Here is a 20,855-nt window from a genome sequence, read left to right on the forward strand (position 1 = left end):
CTATTTCGCACTGTTAAAACCTACCGAGCTACACTGTAGCCTTATGGGGACCTTCCCCATAAGCTTTCTAAGGCTTTTTTCTGATCGAAGAAAAATCGTTTCGAATCGTTCGAGGAATAAGAAACAATAAGAATAAACTTCTAATCTGACCTGATTCTGAGAATATTTTGGCACGGGAATTAGTAATCGGCAGAGGTTGGATTTAAAGACCGACAATGACATTATTTCCGCTTGATAATCGTGGGTAATCGGATCGGCAGTCCCTGCCCCAGTAGAGCTTGCAAACTTAAAAGGCCGTTCATAACAGTGGCGTGTTTGTATCAGGAAATTAAACCTGCCTGTATTATTTTGGAAGGTGGGAGGAAACTGAAACCCAACACCAGACAGGATGAAGAACATATAGATCCCTGTTATTTAAAGAGTCTTTTGAAAATGACATTTTAAAGCAAGCAGGGGGCTTTGTAAGGATGCGGAGATTTGGTGGAGATCTCAGCATCGGAGGGGTTAACAGCCTGGCCAAATTATACAGTACATGGACGCTGATGTGGCATTATGTATCTAGATCGTCATTCAACTTCTAGTACAAAGAAAAGGACGTACTAAAAAGGATGTTTTATTATAAAATGCACTTACATTAATTCAAAACGTTAACATATCAGAAAACCAACAACCCCACCCATTTCACCCTTCCTGGCCCCCAGAGTCCCATCCTCTGTCCATAGGCAATATGTCCCAACCACCGAACCAAAGACCTAATCGCAAAAGTCGTGTGTCCATATGGGCCTTGTACCACCCCCGAACCAAAAACATACTAAAACTCCCCCCACCCTTTCCAGAAATGCATGGAGAACAAAAACATCCTAGGACAATATCTTCTGCTGTACATTGTGCTGGGCAAAGTACCGTGCCATACCTGAGGATAAAAAGGAGAGCAGTATCGAGTGTGGTGAGACAATACCAATACCAATACCAATATAAACAGTTTCCATACAGCGTATAACAAGATGCAAGTTTAACGGAGGAAGGTGCACCCATCGCATTGCTTTCATTAGCCACAGACCTTCTTATCTCATTTCCCTTCAGGAAACTCAACTGAGCCAGAGTTGCCCTAACAATGTTATCAGGAGTAGCACCAGAAAAGCCAAAGGATCTCCTGCACCTATGCTGCCAGATCCGGTACCGTGTGCAGGCAATGATAATGTAAAGGGTCTCACGGTCCAGTAGACGGTGCCTGACAGAAACCCTATAGGCTGACTCTGTATAGGTCAAGTTTTTCAGAGCGGGAACTTTAAAGGAATAGTTCAGTGTGAAAATAAAAACTGTGTAAATAGATAGGCTGTGCAAAATAAAAAATGTTTCTAATATAGTTAGACAAAAATGTAATTTATAAAGGCTGGAGTGAACAGATATCTAATAAAACAGCCAGAACACGACTTGAAGGGGGGCAACATGGTACATTTCTGTTCAGTGAGTTTGTAATTAATCTTCAGCATTCAGCTCACATTCAAAAGCAACAGTTATGACCCATGTGCCCCCCCCCCTCAAGTCTCTGATTGGTTACTGCCTGGTAGCCAGGGTAACCAGTCAGTGTAAACCAAGAGAGTAGTAGTAGAGAGTAGTGTCCTGGACTGACATGTTTATACATCAAATCACTCCAGCCTTTATACATTACATTTGTGCCTAACTAGCTATATTAAGAAACATTTTTTATTTTGCACAGCCTATCTATGTACCCAGTTTTTATTTTTACAGCTGAACAATTCAGTTAAGAGCTGCGGCTAACTGACCATACACGTCTCTAGTCCACAGGGCAACTGACCAGGAAAGTGATCCTGGGTCTCTTCCTCTTCACACTCCCAGGGGCAATTTTTGCTGCCAATACTAAGATAATTTAAGTTGCCCCAGACATAGAGTTTCCCTTGGAGTGAAAGCCAACAGTTGTCAAAGAACTTAGGGGGGAGTCTCTTGCCATTAAGACAGCGAAGGCTTTCCTGAAGGATGTCACACACACAGTCTCTCAAAGCGAGAGAAACAGCAAAATAGTCCCTGATCACCCTGTGATACAACTGTACTATCCGAAATCTCTTCATTCTACCGCCTTGAAACCATGTTCCTACAAAAGGCAATACCCAATTCCTGATACAGACTTCCCACAGGGAATCATTTCCTTGGGCCAAACCGCCAAAGTTAAACTTCAGGAAAAGTGACCCAAAGAAAGTCACTGGGCACAACATGCCCAAACCACCCTCCTTCCGCTACCTAATATATAGAGACAGAGACAAGAGGAAAGTGTTGGAAGGGTTACTGTCTGCTCTCTCTCCTTATAAAAAGGAGAGAAATATTTTAGCAGGAAGTAGGAAGCAGGAAGTTGTGTGTAGCTTGTGCAGTTTTTGAGAGAAGTGTGTGAGTGGAATATCTGTAATTTGCATTCAGTAAAATTGCTCAAATTGTGGGTTGAAGCCCCATCAAGTTTCATCGAAATACTTTTGTACACAGTGTTACAACCCAAAAGGGTTGGGCTAAAGGATGTTTTTGGCGTGGCTCTTTTCCTTGGATAAACCTGATAAACAAACAGCGGCCATTTTCCCTTTTCTGCACCAGAATCGCATCTATGTCTCATTAACCTCCTCTCATCCAGCGCATATTAAGGGGCTACAGGTTTCCCTCCCCCAGCGCTCCTTTTTATTATTATTTTTTTCCTTTTTGCAGACCCGTCATTTCTGCCCACGCCACAGAAAAGTAGGACAAATCAGATCTGGTCACATGTTCTGTTCTTCCTGTTCCTGTGCTGAGAGTGTTAGAAAGACTAAGCCACCATTTTACAGTGTGCTGTTATATGTTGCTGTGTTAACTCTTAGTAAAAGTTATTCTCTACAAGATCAATTCCTGTGTGTGCCTGTGCTCTGGTTCACTGTCTTACCCACATGCTTCAGAGTTCCTGCAAAGCCAGTGTAAGGTGCCTGAATAGAGTTAATAAGGGACAAGACAGTAACTAAACACATCTCCCTGTTAGAGAGACAATAAACCATTTATTAAGAGAGAGAGAGAGAGAGAGAGAGAGAGAGAGAGAGAGAGAGTGTGTGTGTGTACACAGTGCTTGGTAAAGTTTTGTCATTATTTATATTGTCACAGTGGAACTTTCAGTCGAAGGGCCCTATCAACACACACTAATTAAATTGTTTTTTGGGGGTCTGGAATAAACCAATACAGACACAGGGAGCGTCTACAAACAGCTTGAACTTAATGCTCACACTGACATCCATATATCTATGTCCATAAACCATAGAGCTGACCATAGACCCTAAATCTGTATGGTGACCCACTGTACTATCTTGGAGATGTAGTGTACACAAGGAAAGTCCATAAAAACACCGGCCTTCTTGTGGGCATGTTCGAAATGTATAGGCCAAGGAACCCCCTATCCCCCAAGTTGTGCCTTTACCATTCAATTAAAACACAGAGACATATTATGGCAAAATCGGTGGAGGTCACAGGCTTTATTTTACACTTAAAGAATCAAACTTATTCTCAGTGCAACAATTGCTTGACCAGTATAACATTCCCCAAGAGGAAATATTTAGATTTCTTCAAATACAACACTGCATTAAGTCACTATGAAACTTTTCCATGTCCAACCACTTATGAGCTAATGTGCCTCCTAGATCCTGTATGTTCCATATGTTCCATTTAACTCCTATAAAGGACTTGAGATTTGTCCAACCGTGGGAGAGAGACCTGCGAGTTAGCTTTGATATTAATAACGGGTAAACAATATCATTTGAATCAGGAATAAATTCTTTATTTGGAATTTCTGTTGGCTCTAATTCATCAAATAGATTGTGTGGATTGTGTCTATGAGTTGGTAGACTGGCCAGTCACCTAATGATTGTAAAAACAGGAAATTGTTTATACATACCGTAATTTCTGTTTCCTGGTCACTTCCATGGCAGCATTCACCCATGGGTTAAATACTCCCTGCAGGCCAGCGGACAGGACCTCCCCCTACAATTTAAAAGTTCCACCTGTTCCTCCCTTCCCTCGTCTTCGTACTAAAGCTGTCCCCTATATCGGGTGGGAAACTCCCCGGTGAATGCTGCCATGGAAGTGACCAGGAAACAGAAATTACGGTATGTATAAACAATTTCCTGTTTTCCCATAGTCACCCATGGTCAGCAGTCACCCATGGGAAATCCCCAAGCTTAAAACAGAGGGCGGGACACAAAATATATTTAACAGAACTTTTAATTAGTAGAATACACTACAGACTGTAAAACTTTCCTCCCAAATTTAGCTTCTTGGGAGGACAAAACATCCAGCTTGTAATGTTTAACAAATGTATTTAAAGATGACCATCTTGCCGACTTGCAGATGCTTTCTGGTGACTCTCTGGCTTTTGCCGCCCAGGAACTCGCCAACGCCCTGGTAGAGTGAGCCTTCAACCCTTTTGGGACACTCCTTCCTGCCACATTATATGCCTTAGCAATGGCCGCTACAATCCAGGAGCTAATTGTTCTCTTGGTAGGAGCTTGACCCTTCCTGTATCCATTCGGAATTATGAACAAATATTCTGATTTTCTCCATTCCTTTGTTCTTTCCAAGTATATTTTTATGGCTCTCACTAAATCCAAAGTATGCCAAATTTCTTCCTCTGTAGATGTAGGAACAGGGAAAAATGCAGGCAAGATGACCTCCAAATCCATATGGAATTTAGATGACTTTCGGCAGGAATCCAAATGCGGGTCTCCACACAACTCTGTCTTCAAAAATAACTGTATTCGGCTCAGAAGCCGCCAGAGCTGCTATTTCTCCAACTCTACAGGCTGATGTTACGGCCACTAGGAGAATCACTTTCAATGTCATATTCCACGCTGACGATTCCTCCAAAGGCTCAAACGGAGCCTCGGTCAAGACCTTTAAGACTAAAGGCAGATCCCACGGTGGAAGACAATTTCTTTTCATTGGTCTAACTCTCACAAGGGCATTAAAGAATCTTCTTACCAGCGATTCTTCTGCCCAATTCTTACCAGTCATTGCTGAAATTGCCGACACTTGACCTCTCAATGTACTGCACTGTAATTTCATCTCATATCCTGAAAACAGAAATTCTACCACCACTGCAGGTGATGGTGACAACGGATTCTCCTCCTTTTTTTAAACAAAATCCGCAAACTTTTCCCACACTCTATAGTATTGCTGGGAGGTGCTTCTCTTTCTTGATTTCAATAATAAGTTTATGACTTCATCCTTCAGCAGCAACCCTTTCAATGTCTCCCTCTCAACTGCCAAGCCATCAGACACAGATGATTGTGTCCCTGAAACTGAATGGAATTCTGTGACAGCCAGCCTGGGAAGTTCTGAATCTGCATCGGCTCTTCTATGGCCAGTCTCTGAAGCAGGGGAAACCATGGCCTCCTGGGCCAGAAAGGGATAATTGCAATGGCTTCTGCCTCGTCTTTCTTTATCTTCTTCAACACTCTCCATACTAATGGACATGGAGGAAACACATAAATTAGGCCTTCTGACCAACTCTGTCTTAAGCCGTCCACTGCCTCTGCCTCCTTGCAGGGGAACCTTGCAAAAAACCGCTGACATTTCGTGTTCTGTAGGGATGCCATTACATCTATCCATGGATGACCCCACTTCTTCACCAACTTCTCGAAGATGTTCTCGTGTAGACTCCACTCTCCTGGGTCTAACACTGCTCGACTGAGGAAATCTGCTTTCCAATTCTCTCTCCCTGGAAGATGTATTGCAGTTAACCCCCTTAGCCAATTTTCTGCCCACTGAAACAGTGGTTCTACTTCTTTCAGCAGAGCCCCGCTTCTGGTGCCACCCTGCTTCACTATATAGGCAACTGCCGTTGTGTTGTCCGTCATTATCTTTACCTGCTTGTCTTTCAACAGGTGAGAAAAATGAAAGAGAGCTTCTCTTATTGCTCTGAGCTCCAAAATATTTGATGGCACATTTTCTCCTATCCATGTGCCCTGTACAACTCTCTCTTCCATGTGGGCTCCCCATCCCACACTTGAAGCATCGGTGGTTATTACCACCCAGTCTGGTTCTTCTAGAGGAACTCCTCCCGCCAGATTCTCGTACCTGCACCACCAAGTTAGAGTCTTCTTGACCTCCTGTGGTACCACCAGTCTTCTTTGTAAATGTAGATGGGGCTGATTTACCTTCCTTAGAAGAAAGAACTGCAAGGGCCTTAAATGCCACTTCGCCCATCTCACTATTTGTATCGTTGCTGACATAGCTCCCAGCACCTTCAGGCAATCGTGAACAGTAACTGTTTTCCTTCTCCTGAAGTCTTTTATCAATTCGACCACTTTCTTTTGTCTGTCTAGTGGTAGACTGACCAGATCTCGATCTGTTTGAAATAAAGCCCCTAAATACTGTAGGGTCTGAGTGGGAATAAAGTTGCTTTTTTCCTGGTTTATTACCCAACCATGGATCTGCAAAAACTCCTTTACTCTGGAAGTTTGCACCTCGGCCTCTGCCCTCGAGTTTGCCACTACCAGAATGTCGTCGAGATAATGGTATACTGCCACACCTTCCTTCCTTAACTCGGCGATGAGTGTGACCAATACTTTTGTGAACACTCTCGGAGACTGGGCTAGACCAAATGGCAGGCATCTGAACTGCACATGTGTGTCTTCTATTGCAAATCTCAGATATTTTCTGTGCACTTGAGCGATAGGCACGTGAAAATAAGCATCCTTTAGATCTATGCTTGTCAGCCAGTCTCCACTTGAGACTACTTGCATTATGGATGTTAAGGATTCCATTTTGAACTTTCTTGCTTGCAGGAACTTGTTTAGATTCCTCATATCTAGCACCGGCCTCATTGCACCTGATGCCTTCTTTATCAGAAATAGTTTTGAATAAAAACCGGTGTGTCTTTCTTGAGGCATAACTGTTTCTATTGCTCCTGACATGAATAACTGACTCAAATAATCTTGAGTTACTCTTCTGTTTGAATCTGTTCCTTTGATCTTCGACTCTATGAAAAAGTCTCTTTTGGGTACTGCCTTGAATTCCAGGAGGAATCCTGATTCGATTACCCCTTGTACCCAAACATCTTGAATCGTTGTGGCCCAGACATGAGAGAAATCGGCCAACCTGCCACCCACCATGGTCTGGGCCTTGCCACATTCATTGTTGGCCGGAAGTTGATGGGGTAGAAGAGAAAAACCCAGATCTCTTAGCTGCCCCTCTGTAACTTGGACGTCCTGATCGCCAAGACGTTTGCCTTGAATACTCTCTGCCAGGCTTATACTGTCTGGAAGTTTTGAAAGACTTGTCTTTAGCTTTGCCATAGTTTGAGTCAAAACGTGCTTTCTTGGGCTGATTTTCCTGCGGAAGAAACACACTCTTGCCTCCTGACACCTTCTTTATAATCGCATCAAGTTTCTCCCCAAACAGCATCTCTCCCTCAAAAGGCAACTGGCATAAATTAGCTTTTGAAGCTGTATCCGCTGCCCAGGATTTTAGCCACAGAGCTCTTCTGGCTGCTACTGATAATGCCATTGATCTTGCTGAGAAATGCATCATGTCTAGTGATGCTTCCGATATGAATTCTGTTGCCATTCTGCAATCGGACAACATTTCCAACAACTTCGGCCTTTTGACATTAGATGATATTGCTTCTCCAAGATCCGACAACCATACTTTTAATGCCCTTGACACCGATGTCAGTGCCACTGCCGGTTTACAGGCTGCTCCAGCAGCCCCAAAGGCTTTTCTTAGATTAAACTCCATCTTCTTCTCCATCGGCTCTCTAAAGACCGCTGCATCATCCACTGGAAGTGTAGTCTTCTTTGCAAGCCTAACCACAGCTGCATCCACTTTAGGCGGAGACTCCCAGGCCTTAGAATCTTGGGGTACTTCTTATTGAATTTCCCTGCAGTTTGAGCCCTTTTTTCCGTCTTTTTCCATTCTGTTGTAATTATCTCTTTAATCCACGAATGCACTGGAAAATATACTGATCTTTTCTTTGAAGAGGGAAAAAGTCTATCTGCAGTCGACAACTTTGTAGCTTCCGTAGGGAATGTCAAAGCCTGCCTAACTGCCTTAATCAATGGGTCAATAATCGTTAAATCAAACGTTGATTCTTCCTCTGATTCAATTTCCCCTTCCTCTGACCCTGCCTGAGACAGGATGTCCGAATCAGCCGATAGTTCTTCCTCTGACACATCCGACAAAAATTCTCCTTGTCTATGATGATGCCTTTGTCTCTTTCTGGAGCTTGACACTTCTTGGAATCCCTGTATCACCGCCTGTTTTATTACAGAAGCTAGGGAATCTGCAAACAACTGGTTCTCCTGTGACAGCGAAGTTCCAGGTTCTTGTTGTTTTTCTGCTGAAGCTGTCTTCTCCGGAGACTTGTCCTTTTTTGCATCTGTGGCAGGAAGGCTGCATATAAACAACAAATTGTTCGAATCTGAGCCTTACGTATGCCAAAGTCTCTCTGACTTATACATCACCTTTTCCCTTTAGGATGAGAGGCTTTCCCCGTCATACCAGGTTCCATTGGTAACTAGTCAAGAGAGTAAACAAATAATCAGCACTTTCACTTAATAATACAAGAAAGGAACTTAGCTGATCTGCAACACATACCTGCTCTGCGTGCCTAAATACTCAGTCAAAAATGATGGCAAAATGGCACTAACAGGAAGTGTATACCTCTTTAAATAACGGAGGCCGCCCTCTGAATAATCTACCTTCCATTATGGATAATAGCCATACCTGTATAACCCATGCTCATTCCAGGTAACAACGCTTGGTTTTGGCGCCAAAAAACCCCTTCCAGCGTCCTTCCTCACTATCTCCTGCAGAAACGCCATTTTGCCCTTTTCCAAAATGGCCGTTCAAACACTTCCACCATGACGTCACTTCCGACGCACTCACAGCAACCAGACGGCTGAACCGCATCCCTGGCGTGTTTCCTCTCCTGAGGGCTCCGGACTTCTCCTAACCCGCGCTGCGGGAGGATCAGACAAACCTCCAAGCTGCTGCCATAGCCACGCTCCTTCCGCATCCCCCTGACCCGCAGAACGGGAGGAGAGACACGGGCATGTAAGTAAGCCCCTGCTAACCCCAAAAGGGGAGCTTTCAAGGCCCTCACTTTCGATCCTAAGATTCCACGTTCTCCACTGAACTTACATCCTATCCCTGGCCCGGACAGGACAAAATAAACGAGGGAAGGGAGGAACAGGTGGAACTTTTAAATTGTAGGGGGAGGTCCTGTCCGCTGGCCTGCAGGAGGTAATTAACCCATGGGTGAATGCTGACCATGGGTGACTATGGGAAATGTATGTTATATTGAATAAACAGTATTTTAATTCTAGAAAATCAATTTTTAAAAAAAAAAAAAAAATATTAATTGGTGGTGAAATTCTCAGAAAGAATGACTTCTGGCTAAGAACGATCAGCGCTTCTTGACTTTGGTCCGTGGTTTGATATATTGAGCCTTGGTCTTTCCTTGAGGCGATGGAGCTCCAACATCAGGGGTCAAAATCTAAGGGGAAAACACATAACACTGGATCAATATAAACATATGAGACAATTTCTTTAATGGCCAGTGACTGAACTACCGGGGGAGCAGTGGGTGCAATTCTAGCAGGGCCCGCTCTGTGAGCCCGCCTGCAGTTTGCACCCGGCGAAAAAACGTTGAAAAAAATGCTTCCGGATGGAGGCTGCAATCGGCACCCGGGCCTGCCTCCCCCCTGTTACTGTTTATGCCAGTGTCTTTTAAAGCTGAAAATATTCTAGCACAGATGATATTAACACAATAGAGTGTGTATGCCACTTACCCTCAATTGTAATTTCACCCGGATTTCACTATTCTGTTGAGTTGATTCCAGGGGCAGCCAGTCCTGCAAGGTCATTTCCGAAGCAGCCAGAAGGCGAGATAGGCGCACAGTAATACTTCCGATGGGCTTATTGTGTTCATTGTGAACCTGTGAAAATACCGGTCATAAGTGGGTCAGAAAGCAAACAAACACAACACAGCACCCTACATGGGTAAAACAGCAGCCGTAAGAAAAGCCCATTTGTACTCACCTTAAGCTTCAGTTCCTCATTAAGTGGGTTCCTTATCAAGAACTGGAACCTCTTTTTCCACTCTGCTTCTCCGTTATTTATTCTGCTCTGTAAATAGAAATAAGACGTATTCAGAATGGAATCTGGCACGGCCATTTAATGAAACAGATATTTTCACAGGGTACAAGGAAGTGCCAATCAGCGCCTCCCCTTCCTCCATAAGTAACACATATTTGGACAGTTATTCTAATACTTACTCCAAACTTCTTTACATTGTCTTCAACGCCAACCTGCACGACAGCTAACGCTTTCAGATTGTCCTTCTTCATCTGTTGGACAAGAAAAGATGTCGATCAATAATGGTGTATAATGGGAAAAAGGGAAACTTTCAACTTGGTGTTGGGAGATATTTTACACCTATTATATCTTAAATACTCGAGATTAAAAAGGACCTCAATAACAGGCAGTAGGGACAGGAATGGCAGTTAGAGGGACTTTTAATCTGACTCACTTGTAGAACAGGCAGACCCCTTCCTTTTTCAATATAGGTGTACAGAACGGCTGAAGCAATCTCATTATCTCTTTTTGGCCGAGATTGTTCGTTTACTTTCAGCACCTGGAAAACCAAAAAAAAATTTGATGCACCAACAAAACATTCCAACGTATTCCCACGGCAGCCAGCGTAAAAGAACAGAGACTTTACCTCTTCCAGTTGGGTTGGGTCTGAAAGTAGCCTGAGACGTGTCACCTTGATATGAAGCTGGCCAGACTTTACGTTCTCCAAATCTATCCACTAAAATAGTAAAAAAGTAGTAAAAAACATAGTCAGATGCCTCAGAAAGCTTTGTATTATTAGTATTACTATTATTATCATTATATATCAACATGACTGGCTACACTTACCTTGTCTATGAATCCTCTCTCTGGCACCTCTTTAGTTCTAATTCTGCAACTAGATATGGGAAAGGAAAAATAGTTAGAAACTGTATCTACAGATTCTACAGCTGCTTATTGTTATTATAGGGTCACATATGGACATACTCACCTGCCCAATTGCTGGTTTATCTTAACACCTTTGTCAGAGATGAGATTAAATTCTATCTCCTGGTCTGGGAGGTCAGAATATAATATCTAAGGATAAAAAGAGAAATGTGGTTATAATATCTAAGATGCAATCTACTGAACTTACTGTACAGATAAATATCTGGGTATGTGATGCGATACCTCAAAGGTCTCATTCCACTTTGGATTCAAGTTCTTGTGTATCACCCTTGTCTTTGCTGTTGTTCCTCCTCCGCATATCACAACATAAGGGTTCGACGATTTGGTTAAAATTTCCTTGGCAACAAGGTTTTTGGCTTCTATGACTCGGATACGAAGCGCATTCTAAAATAAAGTGAAAAAGGCAAAAATGTATTAGAGAAAATAGCTTCAACGTAGACTCTCTTAGTTTTCAAAATTAAACGTTCACTCTTTAAAGGGCCAAATTCACTAAACGACGAAGCGCCTAACGCCAGCGTGAATGCGCTAGCGTAGCGCATTTTCGTTAATTTGCCGATTCACTAACGGACGCTGGCGTAAATTCGCTAGTGTTACTTCGCACCCTTACGCCTGGCGAATTTGCGCAACGGACGTAACTACGCAAATTCACTGACTCGCAAATTATTCTGAACGCTACCTTTTACCAGACTTCCTTCGCCACCTCAGACCAGGCGAAGTGCAATAGAGTAGATAGGAATTGCTTCAAAACAAGTTAAACATTTTTCTAAGTCCAAAAAAACACTGGCGTTTTTTCTTTTTTTATGGGTGATAGGTTGAAAAAGATCGAAAAAATTTTTTGGGGCTACCCTCCTTCCCCCCTACATTTCCTAACTCATGGCACCTTAACTATACAGTGGGCACATGTGTAGGGCAAAATAAAAATTTTATTTGCTGTTTTGAAGGTTTCCCAGGCTTGTGTATTGCTGCGACATATACCTCCATTGTTACTTGAATTTGGCCCCGTATGCAAATTAACCATCGCTAGCGTAACTTTGCTTTGCTTGGCGAATTAACGCTAGCGCATCTTCGCAACCTTACGCTTCCCCTGAGCGCAACTTCGGATTTTAGTGAATTTGCGTAGCGCTGTCAAAAATACGCCTGGCGAAGTGCGGCGAAGCGCACGCTGGCGCAACAACGAATCTTAGTGAATTTGCCCCTTTGACTCTCTACAGGGAAGCAGGAAGGCTATAAAATACAAACTAGGCCTTACCCTGGGTTCTAAAAACTGCAGCTTAGCCAAATCAAATCTGGCTGCAAGGGGATGGCTGAAATGCTGCGGCGCAATGATGATCTGTCCGATTTGGTTCATAAGCTCTTTTTCCAACAGCGTTCTGAAGGAGATGGGAGAAGGAAATATGTATGTTATTCCAATGTACAAATAAGCTAGATAGAGCAGGTAGGGAATTGGGAGAGGAATAAAGCGCAATAACGTTTTTGATTAAAGACAAAAGCAATAGCTGGGAAAGGAAGGGCAGAGTATGAATACATATGTCAACTTACTGAAGTCCAGTAATATTCAGTAGGTGGGCAAATCCGGTCCATTGTAGTTCCAATACCTGCAATAAATGCACAGTCACATTGAAGAGTTCAGACTACAGAACTAGAAATATCGACGGTTTCCTAACTACATATGAATTCTACCTTCAGCTCCAAATCTTATTGACTTACCGGACGGTGAGGGAAATAAACGGTCAGTGCTCCAAATATGGGTGAGTCCTCCATCAGCGGTGCCAAAATTACCCGCAAGATTCCCTCCAGCTGCAAAAGAGAAAGTAATGTTTATATATGTAATAAATGCAAAGGAAGCAGCTAACGTACGCGATATAAGACTGGTAGGCTCACCTTTATAGATTTGATGCCGGCTATCTGGGTTTTTTCCGTAAAACCAGCATCCACCTTTATGTCGGCATTATAACTGAAAAAAGGAGGAAAAGACAATTATGTAAGGAAGGGACATTTCAGAGTGGGCAAAGGAAATAGAAAAAAGGGGGGTTTGAAATGTACCTGATATCGAGATCCAACATTATTTGCTTTTTTTCTGGATCCGCATGAGTTTTCCAAGACTTTATCTGTGGGGGCTGAGCATAAAGATTGGGGTGTTACAAGAAATCTATTTACAAGAAGAGGAATAACCCAAGTACAGAAAGAGATCATTACCTTCTTGCCAAAATCGACATTGATGAAACGGAACGAGGCAAGATAATTGCTTTGTCAGGCTGAATCCTCTCTCGAATCATCGTTTCCACGTATTTGGAAAGAAGATGCCATATGTTCTCAACAATCTGCCATTGAAAAAAATTGAAAAGGCAGAGGTTAGAGATTTAGACACATACATACCCATGCATGCCCAAATTTCCCATGTACAATCATCCAGTGACAAAGAATAAAGTGTAAATAAATATATATAAAACTTACCACATTCAGGGACTCGATTTTCTCAAAGTCTTCATGTGGAACCTGCAGGAACAGAGAGGAAGAAGCGTGTTACGGTTCATGTTCCATTATTGTATTTAAAAGTTTACATTTTTGCTCCATAATAAACCAAGTCTATTTTAAGTAGGGATGCACTGAATCCAGGATTCGATCGGGATTCGGCCCGGATTCGGCCTTTTTCAGCAGGATTTGGATTCAGCCGAATCCTTCTGCCGGGCAGAACCAAATGCGAATCTTAATTTGCAAATGCAAATTAAACATGAATTGATAAATAATAAAAAGGAACAGTAACAATAAAATTATATTCTTCAATACAAACAATTGAAATGTCTACCCCTTTAAGCAGAGAACACGGGAGCCTTACTGTTTTTGGAGACTTTTTTTGTTCTTTCGGTTCATCCTCTGTCTTTTCAGTGGGACGGCGGTTTTTCTTCCAGATCCTGTAACGCTTCCATATCAGAATTCCTACTATAACATATCCTATTTTAATGCGTTGGTTTCCTAAAAAGAAGCCGACAGGGACAGGATATATATTAAATCTGCAAAAATGGGTCTAAAAAAAGTTTGGAGTTTTTCAAACATCATTAGAAAAAGAAGTTAAAAAAAAAAAAAGGAAAAAAATTTGAATCAATTTCACACTATACAGAAAAAGAAATCGGGAGGAAGCTCCTTCTTCTTCCTCTGCTAGCCTCGAAATGACTCGAAAGCAACTGGTAAACAACTACATCTGCCGATTTTCTCTTCGGCACCAGCCGACTACAGTCGGCTGCAGCAGGGCGCGATCTGCCGGGGGGGCCCTGCGGGAGTGCGGGTCCTGGTACAATCGCACCCCCTGCTCCCCCGGTAGTTATGCCACTGGGCGTAACTATAGAGGAAGCATCCGGCCTGAAACCCCCCGCTTGTGTGGCCCCACATGAAAGTCTGCCTGACCCCATCCAGGCGATCGGTCGTAACAACCCTGGAGCACCTTTTTCTCGACTGGATCCGTCTTACCTAGAGAGGGAGGGTGGGAAACAAAAAACAAATACGTATGAACTCTTCACAAACCACATCCTCTTAAAACCCCTGCCCTGCTCAATGCTCCTCCTCTGTTTCCACCCCCAACCCGCCCACTTTTTTCCCCCTTTCCTTTGTTCTTACCTGGGGGCTAGCTGGGAATGGGGTGGGGGAGGCTAAAAGGGCTGCACCTTACGGGGAAAGGGGCCTTGCATAACCCCATTTCATCCCTAAACGGGCTTCATCCCCCCTTATGTTCTAAACGCTTCCCTCTATAAATAAGGGCACACCCAATATTGTCACATTCTTTCAGGGTTTGTCTAACCCAGACTTTCCTCTAGGGATTTCTGCCAAATTCTCTCAAGATACGGCACAGATTTGGCCTTATAAGTTTGTTTCTCCATCTAAACCAGCTGTTTTTTGTCTAACCCAGACTTTCCTCCAGTGATTTCTGAAAACAAAACAACCTGACTACAGTATATTCCCTTACTAAATGGACACCCTTACTCTCAGTGCAACAGTTGTGTGACCAGTATAACATTCCCCAAGAGGAAATATTTAGATTTCTTCAAATACAATACTGCACTAAGTCTCTTAAAAGCTAATTTGCCTTGAATACTAGATCCTGTATGACCATATGTTCCATTTAACTCCTAAAAAAGGATTTGAAATTTGTCCAACCATGGGAAGGAGACCTGCGAGTTAGCTTTGATCTTAATAACGGATAAGCAAGACAGACAGTAGATGTTCCATCATGAGAAGTCAGGCCAAAGGTCAGGGACCATGAGGGTGCAACCTAGAAGGTACTGACACATAGAGGGTAAGTTGTGGCCTTAGGTAGCAGCATTGATGTTTATGTTAAGTCCTCCTCTTCCTCGTTCGTCCTCTACAGACTGGTGGGAGCCTGTTGACATTCCAGTTGACATTCATAGGCATTTAAATGTTACAAGAACAAAATATCTTCTATTTGTAATACAAAAGTTCAATGTTGGCTTGCTTTATGGACATCTTTGATGTCCTCTTCCTTCTCCTCTGCCCCAAAAGTACTTGCATGGCTCACAGCTTAAACTGATGCCAAAGGGTGAAGAGAGGCTACATCAGGGTAGTTGAATTAATTATTCATGTAGGAGATGAAACCTAGTCTTCTAAGTTCCTCCTCTAACCCAGACTTTCCTCCGGGGATTTCTGGTGGGACCTTCCAGGGGTGGGAACAAAACAACCTGACTACAATATATACCTTACTAAACGGACACCCTTACTCTCAGTGCAATAATTGCGTGACCAGTTTAACATTCCCCAAGAGGAGCTAATGTTGGTGGTGAAATTCTCAGAAAGAATGACTTCTGGCTAAGAACGATCAGTGCTTCTTGACTTTGGTCCGTGGTTTGAAAAATTGAGCCTTGGTCTTTCTTTGAGGTGATGGAGCTCCAACATCAGGGGTCAAAATCTAAGGGGAAACACATAACACTGGATCAATATACATATGAGACAATTTCTTTAATGGCCAGTGACTGAACTACCGGGGGAGCAGTGGGTGCAATTCTAGCAGGGCCCGCTCTGTGAGCCCGCCTGCAGTTTGTGCCGGCGAAAAAACGTTGAAAAAAACGATTCCGGATGGAGGCTGCAGTCTGCACCCGGGCCTGCCTCCCCCCTGTTACTGTTTATGCCAGTGTCTTTTAAAGCTGAAAATATTCTAGCACAGATGATATTAACACAATAGAGTGTATACCACTTACCCTCAATTGTAATTTCACCCGGATTTCACTATTCTGTTCAGTTGATTCCAGGGGCAGCCAGTCCTGCAAGGTCATTTCCGAAGCAGCCAGAAGGCGAGATAGGCGCACGGTAATACTTCCGATGGGCTTATTGTGTTCATTGTGAACCTGTGAAAATACCGGTCATAAGTGGGTCAGAAAGCAAAGAAACACAACACAGCACCCTACATGGGTACAACAGCAGCCGTAAGAAAAGCCCATTTGTACTCACCTTAAGCTTCAGTTCCTCATTAAGTGGGTTCCTTATCAATAACTGGAACCTCTTTTTCCACTCTGCTTCTCCGTTATTTATTCTGCTCTGTAAATAGAAATAAGATGTATTCAGAATGGAATCTGGCACGGCCATTAATGAAACAGATATTTTCACAGGGGTACAAGGAAGTGTCAATCAGCGCCTCCCCTTCCTCCATAAGTAACACATATTTGGACAGTTATTCTAATACTTACTCCAAACTTCTTTACATTGTCTTCAACGCCAACCTGCACGACAGCTAACGCTTTCAGATTGTCCTTCTTCATCTGTTGGACAAGAAAAGATGTCGTTCAATAATGGTGTATAATGGGAAAAAGGGAAACTTTCAACTTGGTGTTGGGAGATATTTTACACCTATTATATCTTAAATATTCGAGATTAAAAAGGACCTCAATAACAGGCAGTAGGGACAGGAATGGCAGTTAGAGGGACTTTTAATCTGACTCACTTGTAGAACAGGCAGACCCTCTCCTTTTTCAATATAGGTGTACAGAACGGCTGAAGCAATCTCATTATCTCTTTTTGGCCAAGATTGTTCGTTTATTTTCAGCACCTGGAAAAACAAAAAAAAATTTGAATGCACCAACAAAACATTACAACGTATCTCCACGGCAGCCAGCGTAAAGGAACAGAGACTTTACCTCTTCCAGTTGGGTTGGCGTCTGAAAGTAGCCTGAGACGTGTCACCTTGATATGAAGCTGGCCAGACTTTACGTTCTCCCAAATCTATCCACTAAAATAGTAAAGTAAAAAAACATAGTCAGATGCCTCAGAAAGCTTTGTATTATTAGTATTACTATTATTATCATTATATATCAACATGACTGGCTACACTTACCTTGTCTATGAATCCTCTCTCTGGCACCTCTTTAATTCTAATTCTGCAACTAGATATGGGAAATGAAAAATAGTTAGGAAACTGTATCTACAGATTCTACAGCTGCTTATTGTTATTATAGGGTCACATATGGACATACTCACCTGCCCAATTGCTGGTTTATCTTAACACCTTTGTCAGAGATGAGATTAAATTCTATCTCCTAATCTGGGAGGTCAGAATATAATATCTAAGGATAAAACGAGAAATGTGGTTATAATATCTAAGATGCAATCTACTGAACTTACTGTACAGATAAATATCTGGGTATGTGATGCGGATACCTCAAAGGTCTCATTCCACTTTGGATTCAAGTTCTTGTGTATCACCCTTGTCTTTGCTGTTGTTTCCTCCTCCGCATATCACAACATAAGGTTTCGACGATTTGATTAAAATTTCCTTGGCAACAATGTTTTTGGCTTCTATGACTCGGATACGAATCGCATTCTAAAATTAAAGTGAAAAAGGCAAAAATGTATAAGAGAAAAGAGCTTCAACGTAGACTCTCTTAGTTTTCAAAATTAAACGTTCACTCTTTAAAGGGGCAAATTCACTAAACGACAAAGGTGCCTAACGCCAGCGTGGAATGCGCTAGCGTAGCGCATTTTCGTTAATTTGCCAATCTGCTAACAGACGCTGGCGTAAATTCGCCTAGTGTTACTTCGCACCCTTATGCCTGGCGAATTTGCACAACGGACGTAACTACGCAAATTCCACTGACGCGCAAATTATTCTGAACGCTACCTTTTACCCAGACTTCCTTCGCCACCTCAGAGCAGGCGAGTGCAATAGAGTAGATAGGAATTGCTTCAAAACAAGTTAAACATTTTTCTAAGTCCCAAAAAACACTGGCGTTTTTTCTATATATTATGGGTGATAGGCTGAAAAGATTGAAATTGTTTTTTGGGGCTACCCTCCTCCCCCCTACATTTCCTAACTCATGGCACCTTAAACTATACAGTGGGCACATGTGTAGGGCAAAATAAAAAATTTTATTTGGCTGTTTTGAAGGTTTCCCAGGCTTGTGTAGTGCTGCTACATATACCTCCATTGTAACTTCAATTTGGCGCCGTATGCAAATTAAGCATCGCTAGTTGTAACTTTGCTTTGCTTGGCGAATTAACGGTAGCGCATCTTCGCAACCTTAAGCTTCCCCTGAGCGCAACTTCGGATTTTAGTGAATTGCGTAGCGCTGGCAAAAATACGCCTGGCAAAGTGCGGCGACAGCGGACACTGGCGCAACAACGAATCTTAGTGAATTTGCCCCTTTGACTCTCTACAGGGAAGCAGGAAGGCTATAAAATACAAACTAGGCCTTATCCTGGGTTCTTAAAAACTGCAGCCTTAGCCAAATCAAATCTGGCTGCAAGGGGATGGCTGAAATGCTGCGGCGCAATGATGATCTGTCCGATTTGGTTCATAAGCTCTTTTTCCGACAGCGTTCTGAAGGAGATGGGAAAAGGAAAATATGTATGTTATTCCAATGTACAAATAAGCTAGATAGAGCAGGTAGGGAATTGGGAGAGGAATAAAGCCAATAACGTTTTGATTAAAACACAAAGCAATAGCTGGGAAAGGAAGGGCAGAGTATGAGCTACATATAAGTCAACTTACTGAAGTCCAGGAATATTCAGTAGGTGGGCAAATCCCGGTCCATTGTAGTTCCAATACCTGCAATAAATGCACAGTCACATTGAAGAGTTCAGACTACAGAACTAGAAATATCTACGGTTTCCTAACTACATATGAATTCTACCTTCATCGAACCAGCTCCAAATCTTAACTTACCGGACGGTGAGGGAAATAAACGGTCAGTGCTCCAAATATGGGTGAGTCCTCTATCAGCGGTGCCAAAATTACCCGCAAGATTCCCTCCAGCTGCAAAAGAGAAAGTAATGTTTATATATATATAATAAATGCAAAGGAAGCAGCTAACGTACGCGATATAAGACTGGTAGGCTCACCTTTATAGATTTGATGCCGGCTATGGGGGTTTTTTCCGTAAAACCAGCATCCACCTTTATGTCGGCATTATAACTGAAAAAAGGAGCAAAAGACAATTATGTAAGGAAGGGACATTTCAGAGTGGGCAAAGGAAATAGAAAAAAGGGGGGTTGAAATGTACCTGATATCGAGATCCAACATTATTTGCTTTTTTTCTGGATCCGCATGAGTTTTCCAAGACTTTACCTGTGGGGGCTGAGCATAAAGATTGGGGTGTTACAAGAAATCTATTTACAAGAAGAGGAATAACCCAAGTACAGAAAGAGATCATTACCTTCGTGCCAAAATCGATATTGATGAAACGGAACGAGGCAAGATAATTGCTTTTGGCGCGTATGTCAGGCTGAATCCTCTCTCGAATCATCTTTTCCACGTATTTGGAAAGAAGATGCCATATGTCCTCAACAATCTGCCATTGAAAAAAGTTGTAAAACTTACCACATTCAGGGACTCGATTTTCTCAAAGTCTTCACGTGGAACCTTCAGGAACAGAGAGGAAGAAGCATGTTACGTTCATGTTCCATTATTGTATTTAAAAGTTAAAATTTTTGCTCCATAATAAACCAAGTCTATTTTAAGTAGGGATGCACTGAATCCAGGATTCGATCAAGATTCGGCCAGGATTCGGCCTTTTTCAGCAGGATTTGGATTCAGCCGAATCCTTCTGCCAGACAGAACCAAATGCGAATCTTCATTTGCATATGCAAATTAAACATGAATTGATAAATAATAAAAAGTAACAGTAACAATAAAATTATATTCTTCAATACAAACAATTGAAATGTCTACCCCTTTAAGCAGAGAACACGGGAGCCTTACTGTTTTTGGAGACAAAAACAGTTTGAGTTAAGTTTTTCAACAACATCATAGAAAAAAGGAGTATAAAAAGTTTTAAAAAAAAAAGAAAGGGAAAAAATTTTGAATCAATTTCACACTATACAGAAAAGAATCGGAGCGAGCTCCTTCTTCTTTCCTCTGCTAGCCTTGAAACAACTCGAGAAGCAACTGGTAAACAACTACATCTGCCGATTTTCTCTTCGCTCCAGCCGACTACAGCGGCTTGCTAGCAGGGCGCGATCTGCGGGGCCCTGCGGGGGTGCGGCGTCCTGTACAATCGCACCACCTGCTCCCCCGTAGTATAGGCCACTGGCGTAACTATAGAGGAAAGCATCGGCCTGAAACCCTCCCGCTTGTGTGGGCCGCCCACATGAAAGTCTTATGCCTTGCTATTCACTTTCAGCCAATATAGTGCTATCGAGAAAAATTCCTTCCTGACCCCATCCAGGCCATCGGTTGTAACAACCCTGGAAGCACCTTGTTCTTCGACTGGATCCGTCGTACCAGAGGGAGGTGGGAAAACAAAAAAACAAATACGTATAACTCTCACAAACCAACATCCTCTTAAAACCCCTGCCTGCTCACGCTCTCCTCATGT

At 42.6% G+C, this 20,855-nt stretch overlaps 1 protein-coding gene and 2 long non-coding RNA genes across 3 annotated transcripts; all 3 read right to left on the reverse strand.

The window, feature by feature from the left end:
- Positions 1-10,861: 10,861 nt before the first annotated feature.
- Positions 10,862-12,553, reverse strand: LOC121402908 (extended synaptotagmin-1-like). The gene is made up of 3 exons (XM_041589772.1): positions 12,293-12,553; positions 11,266-11,427; positions 10,862-11,172 (listed from the first exon to the last, which is right to left on the reverse strand). The coding sequence occupies exons 1-3, from the start codon at positions 12,389-12,391 to the stop codon at positions 11,083-11,085; spliced, it is 351 nt and encodes a 116-aa protein (XP_041445706.1). The 5' UTR covers positions 12,392-12,553; the 3' UTR covers positions 10,862-11,082.
- Positions 12,554-17,266: 4,713 nt separating this feature from the next.
- Positions 17,267-17,764, reverse strand: LOC121402834. The gene is made up of 3 exons (XR_005966802.1): positions 17,701-17,764; positions 17,521-17,606; positions 17,267-17,426 (listed from the first exon to the last, which is right to left on the reverse strand). It is a non-coding gene; the product is annotated as an uncharacterized LOC121402834 (long non-coding RNA).
- A 1,313-nt stretch (positions 17,765-19,077) lies between these two features.
- Positions 19,078-20,032, reverse strand: LOC121402835. The gene is made up of 3 exons (XR_005966803.1): positions 19,542-20,032; positions 19,381-19,453; positions 19,078-19,294 (listed from the first exon to the last, which is right to left on the reverse strand). It is a non-coding gene; the product is annotated as an uncharacterized LOC121402835 (long non-coding RNA).
- Between the last annotated feature and the right edge of the window lie 823 nt (positions 20,033-20,855).

This window comes from Xenopus laevis, chromosome 4L (assembly GCF_017654675.1).
Source record: "Xenopus laevis strain J_2021 chromosome 4L, Xenopus_laevis_v10.1, whole genome shotgun sequence".
In the NCBI taxonomy this organism is placed as follows: Eukaryota; Metazoa; Chordata; class Amphibia; order Anura; family Pipidae; genus Xenopus; species Xenopus laevis.